At 34.8% G+C, this 15,950-nt stretch overlaps 1 protein-coding gene across 1 annotated transcript; it reads right to left on the reverse strand.

Moving 5' to 3' along the window:
• Positions 872-14,447, reverse strand: LOC109728849 (ORM1-like protein 3). Its single transcript, XM_020259381.1, has 3 exons — positions 14,052-14,447; positions 12,747-12,895; positions 872-1,284 (listed from the first exon to the last, which is right to left on the reverse strand). Exons 1-3 carry the CDS (start codon positions 14,235-14,237, stop codon positions 1,146-1,148), a joined length of 474 nt encoding a protein of 157 aa, XP_020114970.1. The 5' UTR covers positions 14,238-14,447; the 3' UTR covers positions 872-1,145.

Raw genomic sequence — 15,950 nt, forward strand, 5'->3', positions numbered from 1 at the left:
CAGTCTAATTAGTCTAATTTGGTTGACTAGATTTTGATATTTTGCTAATGTGATAGCAAAATAATATCTTAATAATTATCGTATTATTGATTATAATACTATAACCATAATACTATAATTAGTGATTTATCACGATTTAACCAACTAAATTGGGCAATTTAGCCTTAATTAAAAATTAAAAATTCAATTTTTGTTCTTTAAAAATTTTTGGCATCCATCCGGTAGAATAATACATTTTGTCCAGAAGATAATTTATTTTGTTTTAAAAAATAATTTAAATTTCCTTTCGAATATAGTACCATTCTAAAGATCTGATCACACTTGTTATTTACGAAATATTCCGTATTTTTTGTGTAAATTAAAAAAGATACCAAATAAAATATTCATGCAGGTCATGTTTGGATGTCAGAATAAAATATCTAAATAATAAATTATTTGGTATGAAAATTTCTTATACCATTCAAAGAGAAGAGTTTAATTTTTACTCCTTGAAAGGTTTAATACTCATAATTTGATAGAATATCATATTTTACATATGAGATTAATTATATATTCTAAAAAAACGACTTGAAAAGCCAAATATATTATCCCTTAATAATTATTATAGATATTTAATCTAGCTACTTGTCTTCGAAATGCTATATGCTTTATGAGTAAATGAAAAGGACATACAGAATAAGATGCTTATGCATCCAAAGTGGGCCTAAATCAAAGAAAACTACAGAATAAGATGTTCATGAATCCAAACAGAACCTAAGCCTTGTAGCTTTATCATGAAAGCTTTCATTTTTGCCTCTTGCAAACAAAAAGAACCATTAGTCTCTGTAATTGCAGCTGAACAATATTCTCAAATTAATTACAGTTCTCAGAATAATACGGCGAAATCAACAGAGATTGATATTTCATCCAATAAATAGTATAGTATGCTGAATGGATTTCATTTGACAGGTTTTCGTGATTTCATTAAAAGCAAAGCAGGGAAATACAACCTAGAAATAACTACAGACGGTAGTTTCATACACAGATTGCAGCAAAAAAGGGCGAAAAAAGAGGTTTACTATCGCTCATCAGATAACGAGCAAGATTCAAGGTATCAACCTTGAATGATATAAAAATTGAGACTTTTCTACATGCAGCAGAACCTCTTAACTACCCGCATTGATTCCGAAGATGCGAACTTTGTGCATGTTAGGGAATTTGGCAACCACCAGCACAAACACAGCAAGTGTGTTGAGGAAAAGCATCGGATGTTGGTAGTCAGTTGTATGCGAGGCTATCAAGTACCTGTGGAAAATTAGAAGGAAGAGGCTCGTTAATCTAATGAAAGAAAATAAACTAGAAGAGAGAAATTGAAGCAATTTGCAATCGAAGCATGCGGATGAATTCGAGATATCAAAAAAAAGGTTAAAAAATAAGGAATCTAAGTTCTAACTACAAGCTGTTTCATCCGGGATATATGGTTTATCTGTTGAAAGAAAGAAGCCATGCGAAGGGATTAGCTGATATTCAGTGAGTCGATGTAAATTCTATCTAATAATTATGTTAAAAAGAACCATTATATTGATTGAATGATGATTTCAGATAATTTGCCCCAGCTATATCAAGTAACTACTCTATCCTGAATAAGAGAGGCCAGATTATTGCCAAACAAAAGGACTGGAATTTTTTGCTTGAGTGGGAAGCCAAAAGGAGATTCAGCACCCCAGAGCACAAGCTCCAATTTAAGAATCGTTTTTTTGCTGCGACAGTAAACAGTCTAAGGGTTTTTGATTGGAAAAATGTTGGCGTCTCTTGAGACAGTCATACTCCAACAGCAGGTCTGCAAGAGCTCCAGCTAAACCAAACAAAAGCCTTAACAAGTATGGTGACTACAACAGGTTTGGGGCCTTAACAAGTATGTAAAACGGAGCATTGCTTCTCTGCAGGGAAAGCATAACAATGTTAAATTAATATTGGTTAACTTAAAATTTATCTTGCGAAAGTCAAGTATGCTTCTTTTCCAATATTTGCATGCACATAGAAAATGTGGCATGATTAAAGTAATAAGTGAATACAAATTACAAATACTGGCCAATCTGTATCCTTTGCTTAGAAAGGACAGCCTAAAAGATGCTTCACACAAGAGAAAGCTAGGACTCTGCTCCGAGATCCTAGATATCTTATAGCTTGGAATGGCTTCTGATTTTGTGTCAAACATATAAGAACCACATGGATCAAGAATAATTGATCAGGTATTCTATATTAATCAACATTTCTTACAGAACTCAGTGGTTTCAAGTTGGTTGAGTAAATCCAGTACTTCGATGCCTTACTATAAATCTCAATAAGGGTCTGTTTGGTTTGCTATAAAATAGATCTGAAAACTCTTTTCAAACTGGAAAATAGTTTTCCAACTGTTTGGTCCAATATAAAATGTTGTACCACAGATTTTTTTTACATATTTTAAGGAAAAGTAAGGTTTTCATTTTGGGCATTTTTTTCTGCAGAAAACATAAACTCAAAGAGAGAAAACACGAGGCCAATTACTTCCAGATTCTCGCACGGAAATAGTTCTGCACATGATGAGTTCAGTCACCATCCCCTCTTTAGCCCATCGAGCATTAGGGTAACTAAATTTTAGAATATATATATATATATATATATATATATATATATATATATATATATATATATATATAGTCCAGCTACTATATTCTTATGAGTATGTTCGTCTTCGTACTTATAAATCGTTTTCGATGATAGCGCATCCGGATCAACGATCCATGCCGTTAAATATTATTTAGAGCATTTGAAACTTGTAGAAACCAACTTTCATAATTCTTTGACATCATTTACTTTACGTTCAAAAGATCTCAAAGTTGACAACTTTTAACAGCCGGTATGGAATAGTTACTAGTTTAACGGTGTAAAAAAATCAAAATCGATTGAATTTTTGATAGAAAATTCTATTCACATCTAGATAAAAATTAATAACTCCGATCTTAAATTGAAGAATCCGATCCTCTAATTTTTAGGAGGTCGTTCAATTTTGACCGTTCATTTTATACCTGCTTGATGGACTTATTATAATTTTAAAAATTATGAAATTTGGTTTCTTTCAAATGCTCTAGATTATGCTTAACGGTATGAATCGTCGATTCGGAAGCTCTATCATCGAAAACGACTTACGAGTATGAAGGACTTTATATTCATAAGAGTATTGTAACCCTACTCATGTGTGTGTGTGTGTGTATATATTGTTGATGCTACTATCCTTTTATAAGGACATGAATAGTATATATTATAGACTTTTCAGTCTTGGATCCCCTCAAGTTTATTATTTGGTGGTTGTACTAGTATGGATCCAAAGGTCCAAAAGTCTATAGTAGACACTATTCATATCCTCTTATGAGGATAGTAGCTCAAACATAAAAAATAATGAGGCTATAATACTTTTGAGAGTAAGGTGACAATACTATCTACTTTTTAGCCCTTGGATGCCTAGGGTTTAGTGGTGGTAGGAATAGTGTTGATCTAAGGACCGGAAAGTTGATAGTAAATACTATTCATTTACTGATAGTATTCTAGGTAAACACCGATCAAAAGGATGCACCGCCACTGAGATGAATTGTAGGGGATGGTTCTTCATATCCTCCTTTGTTGATTACCTTTTATTCCATACACCTGGAACCGCTCCCTTTAGTTTTGGTCTGAACTACCCGAACTAGTCGCTTCCACAGTAACTAGTGCTTTTTTCAAAGAGGCAGAAAAAGGTTGCCTTAGACGAAAGAGTGGTTTTAAGAAAAGAGTCAATGGGTTCTCAAATTTCAAATCTTTGAACACTGCTTCTCTCTCGATCCTTCCCCCTCTATATATATAGAGAGAGAGATAGAAAGAGAAAGGGTTTAGGGTTTATACAAATAGAGAGAGAGAAGAGAGAGTTTAGGGTGTATATAGAGAGAGAGTCCAACTATTATACTATTATGAGTACGATCAAATTCGTACTCATAAGCCATTTTCAATTAAGGATTTAAGTGTCGTGACACGGGTGGTGTCGAAAACTTGCCAGCACAGTGCATGTCTGGCCGTGCCGATGCATGTCGATCACAAAAAATACATATGTATCGACACATAATGGCATGAAATATTTATTTTCTTTAGCAACAAAATATTTTAATTGCTTATTATGTATCTTTATCAAATCTTTTGAACTTTATTTAGAAAATTACTTACTAATTTAAAGAATAGAGGGCTTTGAACTGTGCCATTCGCACGAGGCTGCATCGTGACGGTATCTTATTGACACGATACGACATGGTGGATACAACCCGTGCCAATGGGCACTTAAATTCTTGTTTTCAATTATAGAGTTTCTAAATCAACATTCCACACCATTAAACATAATTTAAAGCATTTCTATATTCTAAAAATCAAATTTCACAATTTTTTGAAATTTGCCTTACGATCAAAAAGCCTCAAAATTGACAATTTTAACGGCTGATAAAAGGTGTTTCCTAGTTTAATGGTGTAGAAGAATTGAAATCAATTGAATTTATCGATTGAATTTTGGATAGAAAATTCTATTCACTATCTAGATCAAAATTAATAACTCTGATCTTAAATTGAATAATCCAATCCTCTATCTTTAATAGGTCGTTCTTTTGACCATTCATTTTATACTCGTTTGATGGACTTTATTACAATCTTGAAAAATTACATATTCGATTTCTAGGTACTTCAAATTTTCTAGATCATGTTTATCAGTATGGATTAACGATTCTAAAAGTCTACCGTTGAAAACGACGAGTCCAGCTGGGGTATCTTTAGAAGCACCAAGTCCTTGGTGCTATCAACTATTTTGCCCTTGGATGAACCCTCTTGGCCATGGATCATACACAATAGGGGGCCCTATTACTAGCCACCATTGTTGACTTTTGATCCAATGGCCAAAGGCTTGATCCAAGGGCCCAAAACTTAAAAGCACAAAGGACTTTGTGTGTCTAAAAGCATTCCAGTGTGCATGGCCACACATACATAATGCGCGACGCGCATGCATGGCCGTACTACCACATGAATGTATATGCATGGCTATATTGGTAATCCAAGGGCCCAAAACTTAAAAGCACAAACGACTTGGTGTGTCTAAAAGCATTCCCGCATGCATGGCCACACATGCATGATGCGCAATGCACATGCATGGCTGCAATGCTAATCCACAAATTTTGAAACCTTACACGTCAACATTTTAATTCATGGCCGTATAAATACTCAATTTCGTCTTTTAGTGCATGGTCATGCTACCTAAGTTTGAATGGCTTCTTTTGATTGCCTCTGCAGCCATGTATGTGTGTCACGCATCGCGCGTCACCCGCGCGCAACACACACTGCCCGCATATCGCAGATGCACCGTCCATGCGGCCTTGGCTGCCTAGGATTTAGTGGTGGTAGGTGGAATAGTATTAATCCAAGGGAAAGGTTTGAAAGTAAGCACTACTCATTTACTATTGATAGTATTCCGAGTAATCTCTCTCTGAGAGAAAGTCTAGCTCTACTCATTTATTATTAATAGTATTTCAACTAAACTCTCTCTCTAGAAATAAATAAATATATATATATATAGGGGGGCGGGGAGAGTCTAGGTGGGGTGCTTTTAAAAGCCACCAAAATCCTTGGTGCTATTGACTTTTGGCCCTTGGATCAACTCTCTTGACCCTGAATCATGCACAACAGGGGCTCCACTACTAGCCACCATCGTTGATTTTTCTAATAACCAAAAGGCTTGATCCAAGGGCCCAAAACTTATAAATACAAAGGACTTGGTGCTTTTAAAAGCATTCCAATGTGCATGGCCACACATGCACGAGGCGCGACGCACATGCACGGCCGCATTGCCACATAGACGCACATGCATGGCCACATTGCTAATCCACAATTTTTTTTTTGAAATCTTACACACCAGACATCTTAATTCATGGCCATATAAATACTTTAGTTCATATTTTAGTGCATAACCATGCTAATTAATTTGAATGACTTCTCTTGATTGCATGAGGAGCGCAATGCGTGGGCAGCTCGAATACGGTGTACGGCGCACCTACGGCATAGGGTGAGTGCACCACACGCGGGCAATGCGCAACGCACATGTAATCAGAAAAAGACACTCAAAACTTAGTTAGCATAGCTATACACTAACGGACGAAATAAAGTATCCATATGGCCGTAAATTAAGATATGTGACGTGTATATTGTATTGAGCTAGAATACTTTTATAAGCACTAAGTCCATGGTGCTTATAAGTTTTGGGCCCTTCAATCAAAAGTCAACAATGGTGGCTAGTGATAGGCCCCTTATTTTGCATGATCCAAGGGCCAAAATGTTGATAGCACCAAAAACTGTGTGCTTCTAAAAGCACCCCAGTATGTATGTGTGCGTGTGTGCATATATAGAGTCCAACTATGGTGCTTTTAAATGCACCAAGAACTTGATGGTTGTAAATTTTCTGTTGTTAGATTTGCCCTTTGACCAATATCACCACTTAGATTATATTATTCCACTAATCACTCACTTAACCCTAGAGGACCACTATTATCCTAATCCTACAAATCTAAATCCAAAGGCCGAAGACCTACAAGCACCAATGACTAAATGCTTTTAAAAGCATAGGAGCTCAATTCTATATATATATATATATGTATATGTATATATATATATGTATATATATATATGTATATATATATATGTATATATATATGTATATGTATATATATGTATATGTATATATATGTATATATATATAGAGAGAGAGAGAGAGTTGAGCAAGAATGCTATCGGTAGCAAACTGGCTCCGTTGCCGCCCATTTGTTTTCGATGATTTCCAAATCGACGATCGGCACCGTTGAAAATGATCTATACTACTTGAAGTATCTAGAAATTAAATTTCATGCTTTTCCAATATTGTTCTCTTGTCCATCAAGTGGGTGTAAAAATGAACAGCTGAAAATGAATATCTTCTAAAAAGTGATGATAGAAATTTTGTAATCAAGATCAAGAGTATAGATCTTGTTCTAAATAGTTTAAAGAATTTTCTAACCAAAATTCAATTGATTTGGATAGCTTTACACCATTAAATGAGAAAATGCCTCGCATCTACCACTAAAATTACAAATTTTGAAACCCTTTGATCATTAGGTCAACGATGTCGAAAAAATTTGAAATTTGGTTTCTAGATACTTCAAGTGGTATTGATCATTTTCAACGGTACCGATCGTCGATTTGGAGGCTCCATCATCGAAAACAAATGGGTGGCAACGGAGCTCGTTTGCTACCGATAGCATTCCAGCTCATCTCTATATATATATTGCCACCCATTCCAGCTCAGCTCTATATATATATATAGAGCTAAGCTGGAATGCTATCGCTATCAAACAGGCTTTGCCACCTATTTGTTTTCGATGATAGAGCCTCCAAATCGACGATCGGTACCGTTGAAAATGATCAATACCACTTGAAGTATTTAGAAATCAAATTTCATACTTATTCGATATTGTTCTCTTATCCATTAAATGGGCGTAAAAATGAACGGCTGAAAATGAATATCCTCTAAAAGGTGATGATAGAAATTTTATAATCAAGATCGAGAGTATAGATCTTGTTCTAAATAGTTTAAAGAATTTTCTAACCAAAGTTCAATTGATTTAAATAGCTTTACACCGTTAAACGAGAAAACGCCTTATATCTACCATTAAAATTACAAATTTTGAAACCCTTTGATCATTAGGTCAATGATGTCGAAAAGATTTGAAATTTGGTTTCTAGATACTTCAAATGGTATAGATCATGTTCAACGGTATCGATCGTCGATTTGAAGGCTCCATCATCGAAAACAAATAGGTGGCAACAGAGCCGGTTTGCTACCGATAGTATTCCAGCTCAACTCTATATATATATATATATAAAATAGTGGGCTAGAATACTATTGATGGTAGAGCAATAATATTTGCTATCTACTTTTTATCCCTTAGATGCCTAGGGTTTACTATTTGGTGGTGGTGCTATTAGGTAAAAAGTTGATAGTAATACTATATCTACTTCAATAGTATTCCAGCAGGACTCTCTCTCTACAAAGTTGATAGTAAATACTATTTATCTTTTATCTACTATTAGTAGTATTCCAGCAGGACTCTCTCTCTCCAACAGGCCTCTCTCTCTCTCTCTCTCTCTCTCTCTCTCTCTCTATATATATATATATATATATATATGTAGAGTAGAGCTACTATACTCTATTAATTATGAAGGTGTTCATACTCATAAATTGTTTTCAATGATAGGGCTTCCGAATCGACGATCCATGCAATTAAACGTGATCTAGAGCATTTGAAATACTTAGAAGCCGAATTTCATAGCTTTTTGAATTTTATTAAAGTCTATTAAGGGGGTATAAAATAAATGGCAAAAATTGAACGACCTCCTCGAAATAAATGATTGGATTCTTCAATCTAAGATTGGGATCATTGATCTTGATCTAAATAGTGAATAGAATTTTCTATCAAAAATTCAACCGATTTTGATTCTTCCACAATGTTAAATTAGGAAACATTCCGTATAACGAATGTACAGATACAGTTCCAACCTACATTAGACGGCTGTATCAACCCAAGCCAAGCTCTAGTCTATCAGGTTATTCCAATATTGCGCCCATGATGGTCCATGAGATAATGCCTATAATAATATCTAAAGTGCATAAAACGAAAGATTCTTATGTACTGCCAAATATACATCCTAAAAGGGGTTCACGGCAGCATTTCACAATAAACGCAAAGTGGGCCCACCTAGAATCAGATCTAAGCATGTTTGGCTTTCCTGAACAGAAACCAACTAATTCCACTAAAACCAGTCACTATAGCTTCTTGGCTAGCACATAGTGGTGGCAATTGGCTAGGACCTATAGTTTCTGAGTGCAATCTGAGAACTGCTTATACGAATTGCCTATAAACTGATTTTCCAAAAGAAGGAAAATAAAGAAAGAAAAAGACAAACAAACTCATTCTACTACGAGGCTACCATGGTTGCATAACATTTTGAGCATTAAATACACAAAACTGTGATCCCTTTGGTCATTTGGGTTTGTATTGGAACAACACACTCTCAAAACCTTTAGACATAGCATCGAACCTACACCAGCTGGTCTACTTACTGACAGGTCAATTTTTCATGACCAGACCTGCCTATTTGGTAGTGTTGCTCTAAACCTAACCAAATCAACAGTTAGGCTTGTTGAGTTTCATAAATAGGATAAAACTTAGAAACATTTTCACATTTTCATGGTCATTTGGCTCGGGTAGTTGAGCCACTAAGCAACAATGTCAAACTCTTTGACCTTGTTTCAGACCTATACTACCCTGTAGAGGGCTAATATTTCATGAACTAAACATGTCAATTTTTCATGACCAGACCTGGCTATTTGGTAGTGCTGATCCGAATCTGACAAAATCAACAATCAGGCTTGTTGAGTTTCATAAATAGGTTACACCTGCACCTTAGAAACATTTTCACATTGCTGCCCATTCGGCTCGAGTAGTTGAGCCACTGAGCAACAATGTCAGAATCTTTTGACTTTGTTTCAAACCTAAACTACCTTGTAGAGGATCAATATATGTAAGGTCACAAAGGTTAGATTGAATTGGACTAGGATCAACATCATCACGCCTACAAGCATCCCAGTGTGTAAAAAAGTCACTAATATTCATCTCACCAGCGTAATGTCATTACTCCTCTACACCAGTGTAATAAGGCAAAGGACCCCTAAGTCATACTAATCTCTTGTAGCAACTCATTAGGAGGTTTGAAGATAAGAGCTGCTACACTGAATGTTCTAAATGTTAGTTCACCTGTACAAGCATAGTTCGACTAGAAAAGCACTCAGGGTTTAGGCTTATCTAAAATTTAAATATTCCCTATGCCAACCTCCAAGTTCAAACTTTCTTAAAGGCCCTGCATCAAATGGATCCTGAGCACCAGATTTAAAAAGTTTACAAAACTATTAGAAGGAGAGCAAGTAACCTATCAGATAAATCATTTCATAAACTTATTTATCAATCAAATAATGTAATGGCGTCATTCAACACAAAGGACACAAAAGGGGACTTGGTTGAAAAAACTGGATAGATGACTACCACAACTTTGTTTTTCATGCTTATGTAGTGAATAGGTTAACGATCGAGGTTTTACTTAGAGGTTTCCCAAGCAGATGAGTTTTATTTGACTTAGTTCATTTAAACTTGATGCATAATTATCTTTACAATAGAGAGTATAGTGATTATTCAGATTTTGTCTTACATTAATATATTTGTGTTTCTTCTCAATCTCCTTCACCAAGAGGAACCAAACTTTTCACTGAATTAAATTGCTATAGCCACTCGTCTGCCATAAGGCACTAACCACACTCCTTATACCTTCCTATCTGTATACAATTAGGCTAACAAAATTAAAAAGAAAAAAAAGGTAAAAAGACAAAACTTACTACATTTAGACCCAAGATACAGTTTTTTTGTTTAAGTTCTACTTGTAGCCTCTTCCTCTTGCATTTGGCCTGGAATTCAACAAAATATTCTAATATCCAGGACTTTGAGATCAATATAATAGCCAAAACAAACTCCCAGACCCAGTCATTTGGAGCCTCTAGACTTCTGATTTCTGCTCAGTCAAAGACCATTTTTTTATGAAAATGTTTGGATGATGCTTACAAGAAGGTACCACAGGAAACGTCTACGTCTTGAATTCATACCATGAAAGATTTAACAGTAGACCCTAGTAGTTTAGATTTGTTAAAACCTTTACTCAGGATCAACTGCCATCTACTGTGCAAGTACAGCCCCTCTTTTAATATAGACCATAATAAGACCAAACTGTCTAGACTTATGGGCTACAGTTGGGTATTACCATTCTTATTAGGCAATGAAATATTATTCCAGGCAATAAGAGGCTCACTGTGCAACAGGGAAGAAAGGTTAAGAACCTAATAGCACTGTTGGGAGATACATAGCAAGCTGGTTCACAAAGGAGGTAGATGTCATCTCAAATGCCAATCACTATAGGAACTCTGAGGCAATATTAATGGGCAATATAATTATTTGGTCTATGAACAACCATATTATCTCCTATTATAGGTTGGATTAAGAATGGCAAGAGGTAGAGATGGAACGCATCTAATGAAGATTGGCCAATGAGAATGACGGAAAAGTCGATAATTATGAAAGTACAAAATATGAGCTTTGGGATTTTTTTATGATCACATGAAAGTAGTTGTTTGAAGTTCGTTTTGGCACTTATTTTTCTCCTCAAGTATTAGTAGCGAAATGATGAACTAGTAATCGTCATAAAGAGAACCGGTAAAAGCCATAAGAGATAACAATAAGCTATTTAAAGTCATAAGAGATAATCGCATGCTTTGCTACTGATCAATTTAGTCTCTATTATGTTATTGCCATGAGCAGCAAATTTCACATTTGATTTGGACACAGAAAGGCAGATATTGCTGTGGTTTTTGAAAAACTAAGTCAACGCTGAAATATATTATCTGCTAAAGAACCTAGCTATGCGTAGTTTGGAGATCCCTCCATCAATGGACTAGCTAACTGCTTGAATAACCTTGGAGTAGCTCGGCCTGTAAACAATTCCATAATAAAACTCGATTTGTACCCCTCAATGAGAGAAAAAAGGATCATTAAGCATCAAAGCTAAAGGCAATATACCTAGTTCCTTCTGGGCATTATATCCATTCACATCTACTACTCATCTATTTATCATGTCAGTATCCCCTGAAAATGGCACAATTAAATTTACTCAACTCCCCTCCTAACAACTATGTAAAACCATCCAATCTAGAAGTTGTGCTAAATCAACAACCGTGAATATAAATGTTGAGTACCTTTCTCAGTTTCTTTTTATTTTGAGATATTACTTCATCCCAACCTCATTGCCATAAGTTTGAATCACGGAAACAGTCTCAATGTACATAGGATTAAGGCTTTACGCTACTCTGCAAATCTATCGTTGCAAGAGTGATCAGTTTTTGTGCTGCCTTAATTCTCCTAACTGCCCAACACCAAGTGTGGTAGGGATTGTAGCTTTGCCATCTCATTAAATCAATAGTTTCTTAAACTTAGGATATGCGATGAGTCATTAGCTTAATAGAAGTCTCAATGATTTTGTCTACAGCTCCTTTTCTATACCTTCAAGTCCTAGAACTAGTTAACCAATATCTATCACAGCTAACATAACTCCGTGGATACCTACAATTTTGGGTAGCACGCGGTCTCAAGGCAACAAAAAGGAAAAGTAGTTTATATATATTATTCTCAAGATAGCTAAAATACTACTAGAATTTCATGAAATTAAGTTGTGCAATCTCACTAACAAAAAATGCATCAAAAATGGCTTCTCCTGCTGGCAGTAGAAGACAGATAAATTGACTAGATAAATTGACTAGATAAATTGACTATCTAAATTTCCACTCACTTCCACCACAAGCAAATATTTGGTGTGCTATGCTAAGCACAAGAAGATAAAAGAAGTTCACTAGCTAAATTTCCAATCACTTCCGACACAAGAAATACGACTTTGTAGAATGCATGATTTGCCTTTAGTTGCCCATGTCAGTGTTAATTTTCATGGCAGCTGTTGTATTTAGCAGATTACTTGTTGCTAAAATTTTTGTTGAACAAAATAGTACAGGTTGTAAACAACGCTAAGGAGAACATAATACTTACAGGACCACAGGGACAACGGTCAAAAACTTTCTATTCCGAGTTAGTTGCTTGCCATTGTCCATCTGCTCCCACCAAGTCAGAGTATTGTAGATACCCTGGTCTTCAGCAAAGGGAGTTCCCTTCTTCCAGTGGAAAAAGTGATAGGTAACCTGAATCATAATCAAATATGCAGAAAGAAAAGAGATCAAGAAAAGAGAACTCAATCAAAGAAAGCCTCGGAAATTATAGAATACGAATGTTCTATTGGTGTATTAAATTTTGAAACGAAGAAAGTTACTAAAGAAAAGCATATGCTGTCTATTTTGAACTCTGCTAGAACTAAATTATGCTATATTTAAGCCCCAACACCACAATTCTCAGTTAAGGGGATAACCAAATTTGAATAATCCCCCTTAGCCAAAAATGTCCAACCTCACATATGAAAGCTTCATTTATTTTTTTGACAATGAAAAAGTTAAGCTTGTCAGACAATGAAAGCTTGCTTAAGTTCCACTATAGCACATAATCACAAGTTCTGATCATGCTTGAGAAGTGAGAACTCATATATTTAGTTTGACTTATTTAGGGGTCATCGATTGTCATGATTCTTGTGTATCATCCACGCCGTCAGAAGAAACTTGGTAAACAACAAAGTTTCATATTGATCAAAAAAACAAAAGAGGAATACTAAATCCCAGATTCCAAAACAAGATGATCTTAAGTAATAGTATGCAGGTTCTTCTCGTTGTAGTCCATTGTTTACAAGAGAAGCTACCAAGAGTTAACAAACAACCTTCTCCATGCTTGGTAGCAATTGGACCAAACAATTATAGTAATAAAACATAAGAAGAATGAAACTTTCCTAGCAGAGAGAACGTGCGCAACTCGATAGCAGTGAAATTCAGCGATGTAGCTATCAAATCGAACCCAAGAAAGGAAAGCCTAGAGAAACAAAAATGACCACTTCAGCTATCCTTAAATCAAAATCCCAATAAACAGCAATCCCCGATTAAACCCTAGCAATTAAGCAGCAAAACGAAGGAAAAAGCACACACACATTTCAGGTGCATATTCCTCTTTAGTTGCAAAGCCCGAAACTTTGAAACACTCAGATTCGTGAGTTATCTAATTGAAATCACAAAGCTCTACAGATCAAAAGAAGAACAAAAACTAACGCACTCAAAGTTCCCACCTTTTCGTCCTAGCTTGACCCTAGTCCCACGATACCAAATCTCTAACCTAACAAAATCGAAGATTGGAACCAAACAACCATCGAATCGACACCAATCGGGGCATCTCCGATCGAGCCAAAGAGGGGGCTTTTACCGCGAAGTGGAAGAGGTTGACGACGGTCCACGCCATCCCGGGGGTGCACCCGAAGACCGAGAGCACGATGAGCCAGGAGAAGAAGAGGATGAGGATGTAGGTGGTCCACACGCCCGGGTACATGAACCACTCCGTGTTCTTGTTCAGATCCGGTGGGGGCGCCGTTTGCACGTATAGCTTCGCCATGGATGGGCTCAATTCGCCTCCTTCTCCTCCTCCTCGTCGTCCTCGTCCCCCCCTCCTCCGCTCTGAGCCTTTCTCCTCCTCCGTTCGAAGCTAGGGCTTCTTCAAATGGCGAAGTACGCGAGAGAGAGAGAGACAAGGGGGGAGAGTTTGGAATTTATAGGGATCGGGGAAAGAGGGGAGAAGAGTTCAGAGAGGGGGAAGAGAGAGAGAGAGAGAGAGAGAGAGAGAGAGAAAGAGACGCGGGGCTTTTACTCTTCTAGAGGGCGTCGATTGGATCAAAAAATAAAAAAAAAGGGGAAACTTTAAATTCTACCCTCTGATTTTACACTTTTCCATTTTGGTATCTTATAATTTAAAAGTGTAATTAATACCTTTGATTTTATTTTAATCATTTTATTATTTCTTTTACTAATTTTTTTATTAAATTAGTGACAAAATTAAAACCCAAAAATACTAAAGTGAATATTCGATAAATTTAAATAGGGTATTTGAAGTTTTTTATATATAATTTAACTAAATGTTAACAGAGAAGCTGACGAAAAAAAGAAAAATAAAACCACTATGTACTAAATTAATACATTTTAAACTATAGGATACTAAATTGAGAAAGTGCGAAATCACAGGAATGGTATTTGAGGTTTGCTAAAAAAAAATTTTTTTTTATTATCACTATTAGTGTTTTTTTTTAACTTTAAAGGTTTTTTATTTTTTATATTGTATTATTTCTTTTTTTCAAATGCCACATTTATTTATTCTTTTTTTTTCCTCCTCAGTTCCTGCACAAGAAGTAATAAACCTACAATTTTCTATAAAAACTACTAAAAATTACTAGGTAAAAATAGCAGAACATATATTCAATTTATTTTGATAAAAAATAATAAAATATATAAAATAATATAAAATTAATTAAAATTAATTGAATAGAAACTTTTAATGAGTCTAGCATAAAGATTTATTTTATATTTTTCTACTATTTAATCAATATCGTTTAAATAGTCCTTAGATTTTGTCTTAAATAATAAATTGAATAACAGTAATGCAGAAAAAATCTAAGGACTATTTAAACGATATTGATTAAATAGTAGAAAAATATAAAATAAATCTAAAATACAATACGTAGATTGATAAAAATAATAATACGATGGTGTTTCTCAAAAAAAAAAAAAAAGAAAGACATAATGTAGTGAATAAAAATAATACTAAAGTACCGTGCATTAGAGTATAATTAAACCTTTTTTTTTGTTTAAATTACACTATTGATCTTCAAGCTATAATTGAATAAAATTTTCGTTCTCAAATTTTAATTTATTATTTTTTAATTTAATTTTTTTAAATTATTATAATTAAGTCATACAATCTAATTAGTTAATTAGATACTGATGTATCATTGATATGGCACTTAACTATTGCAACGCTATCAATTATAAATAAACGAAGAAACGATTCAAAAAAAAGAAAAGTCTAATTCAAAAGAGAAAAGTAACAGTCAAAAAAAAGAAGGAAAGCAAGCATAAAAAAACCCACATCCTACTATGAAGGTTGGTCTACCACGTGGATTAGTTTTTGAGGTTTAATACAGGGTTAAATTATTATAATTAAGTCATACAGTCTAATTAGTTAATTAGATATTAATGTATCATTGATATGACACTTAACTATTGCAACCCTATCAATTATAAATCAACGAAGAAACGGCTCAAGAAAAGAAAAAGT

Source organism: Ananas comosus, linkage group 24 (assembly GCF_001540865.1).
Source record: "Ananas comosus cultivar F153 linkage group 24, ASM154086v1, whole genome shotgun sequence".
Lineage (NCBI taxonomy): Eukaryota > Viridiplantae > Streptophyta > Magnoliopsida > Poales > Bromeliaceae > Ananas > Ananas comosus.

Excerpts from the sequence above, each read along its gene's own strand:
- LOC109728849 (XM_020259381.1), bottom strand. The coding sequence starts at position 14,237 with ATGGCGAAGCTATACGTGCAAACGGCGCCCCCACCGGATCTGAACAAG. Across the intron at positions 12,896-14,051 it reads TCAACCTCTTCCACTTCGCG|GTTACCTATCACTTTTTCCA; the intron begins GTAAAAGCCCCC and ends ATTATGATTCAG. Across the intron at positions 1,285-12,746 it reads ACCGTTGTCCCTGTGGTCCT|GTACTTGATAGCCTCGCATA; the intron begins GTAAGTATTATG and ends AATTTTCCACAG.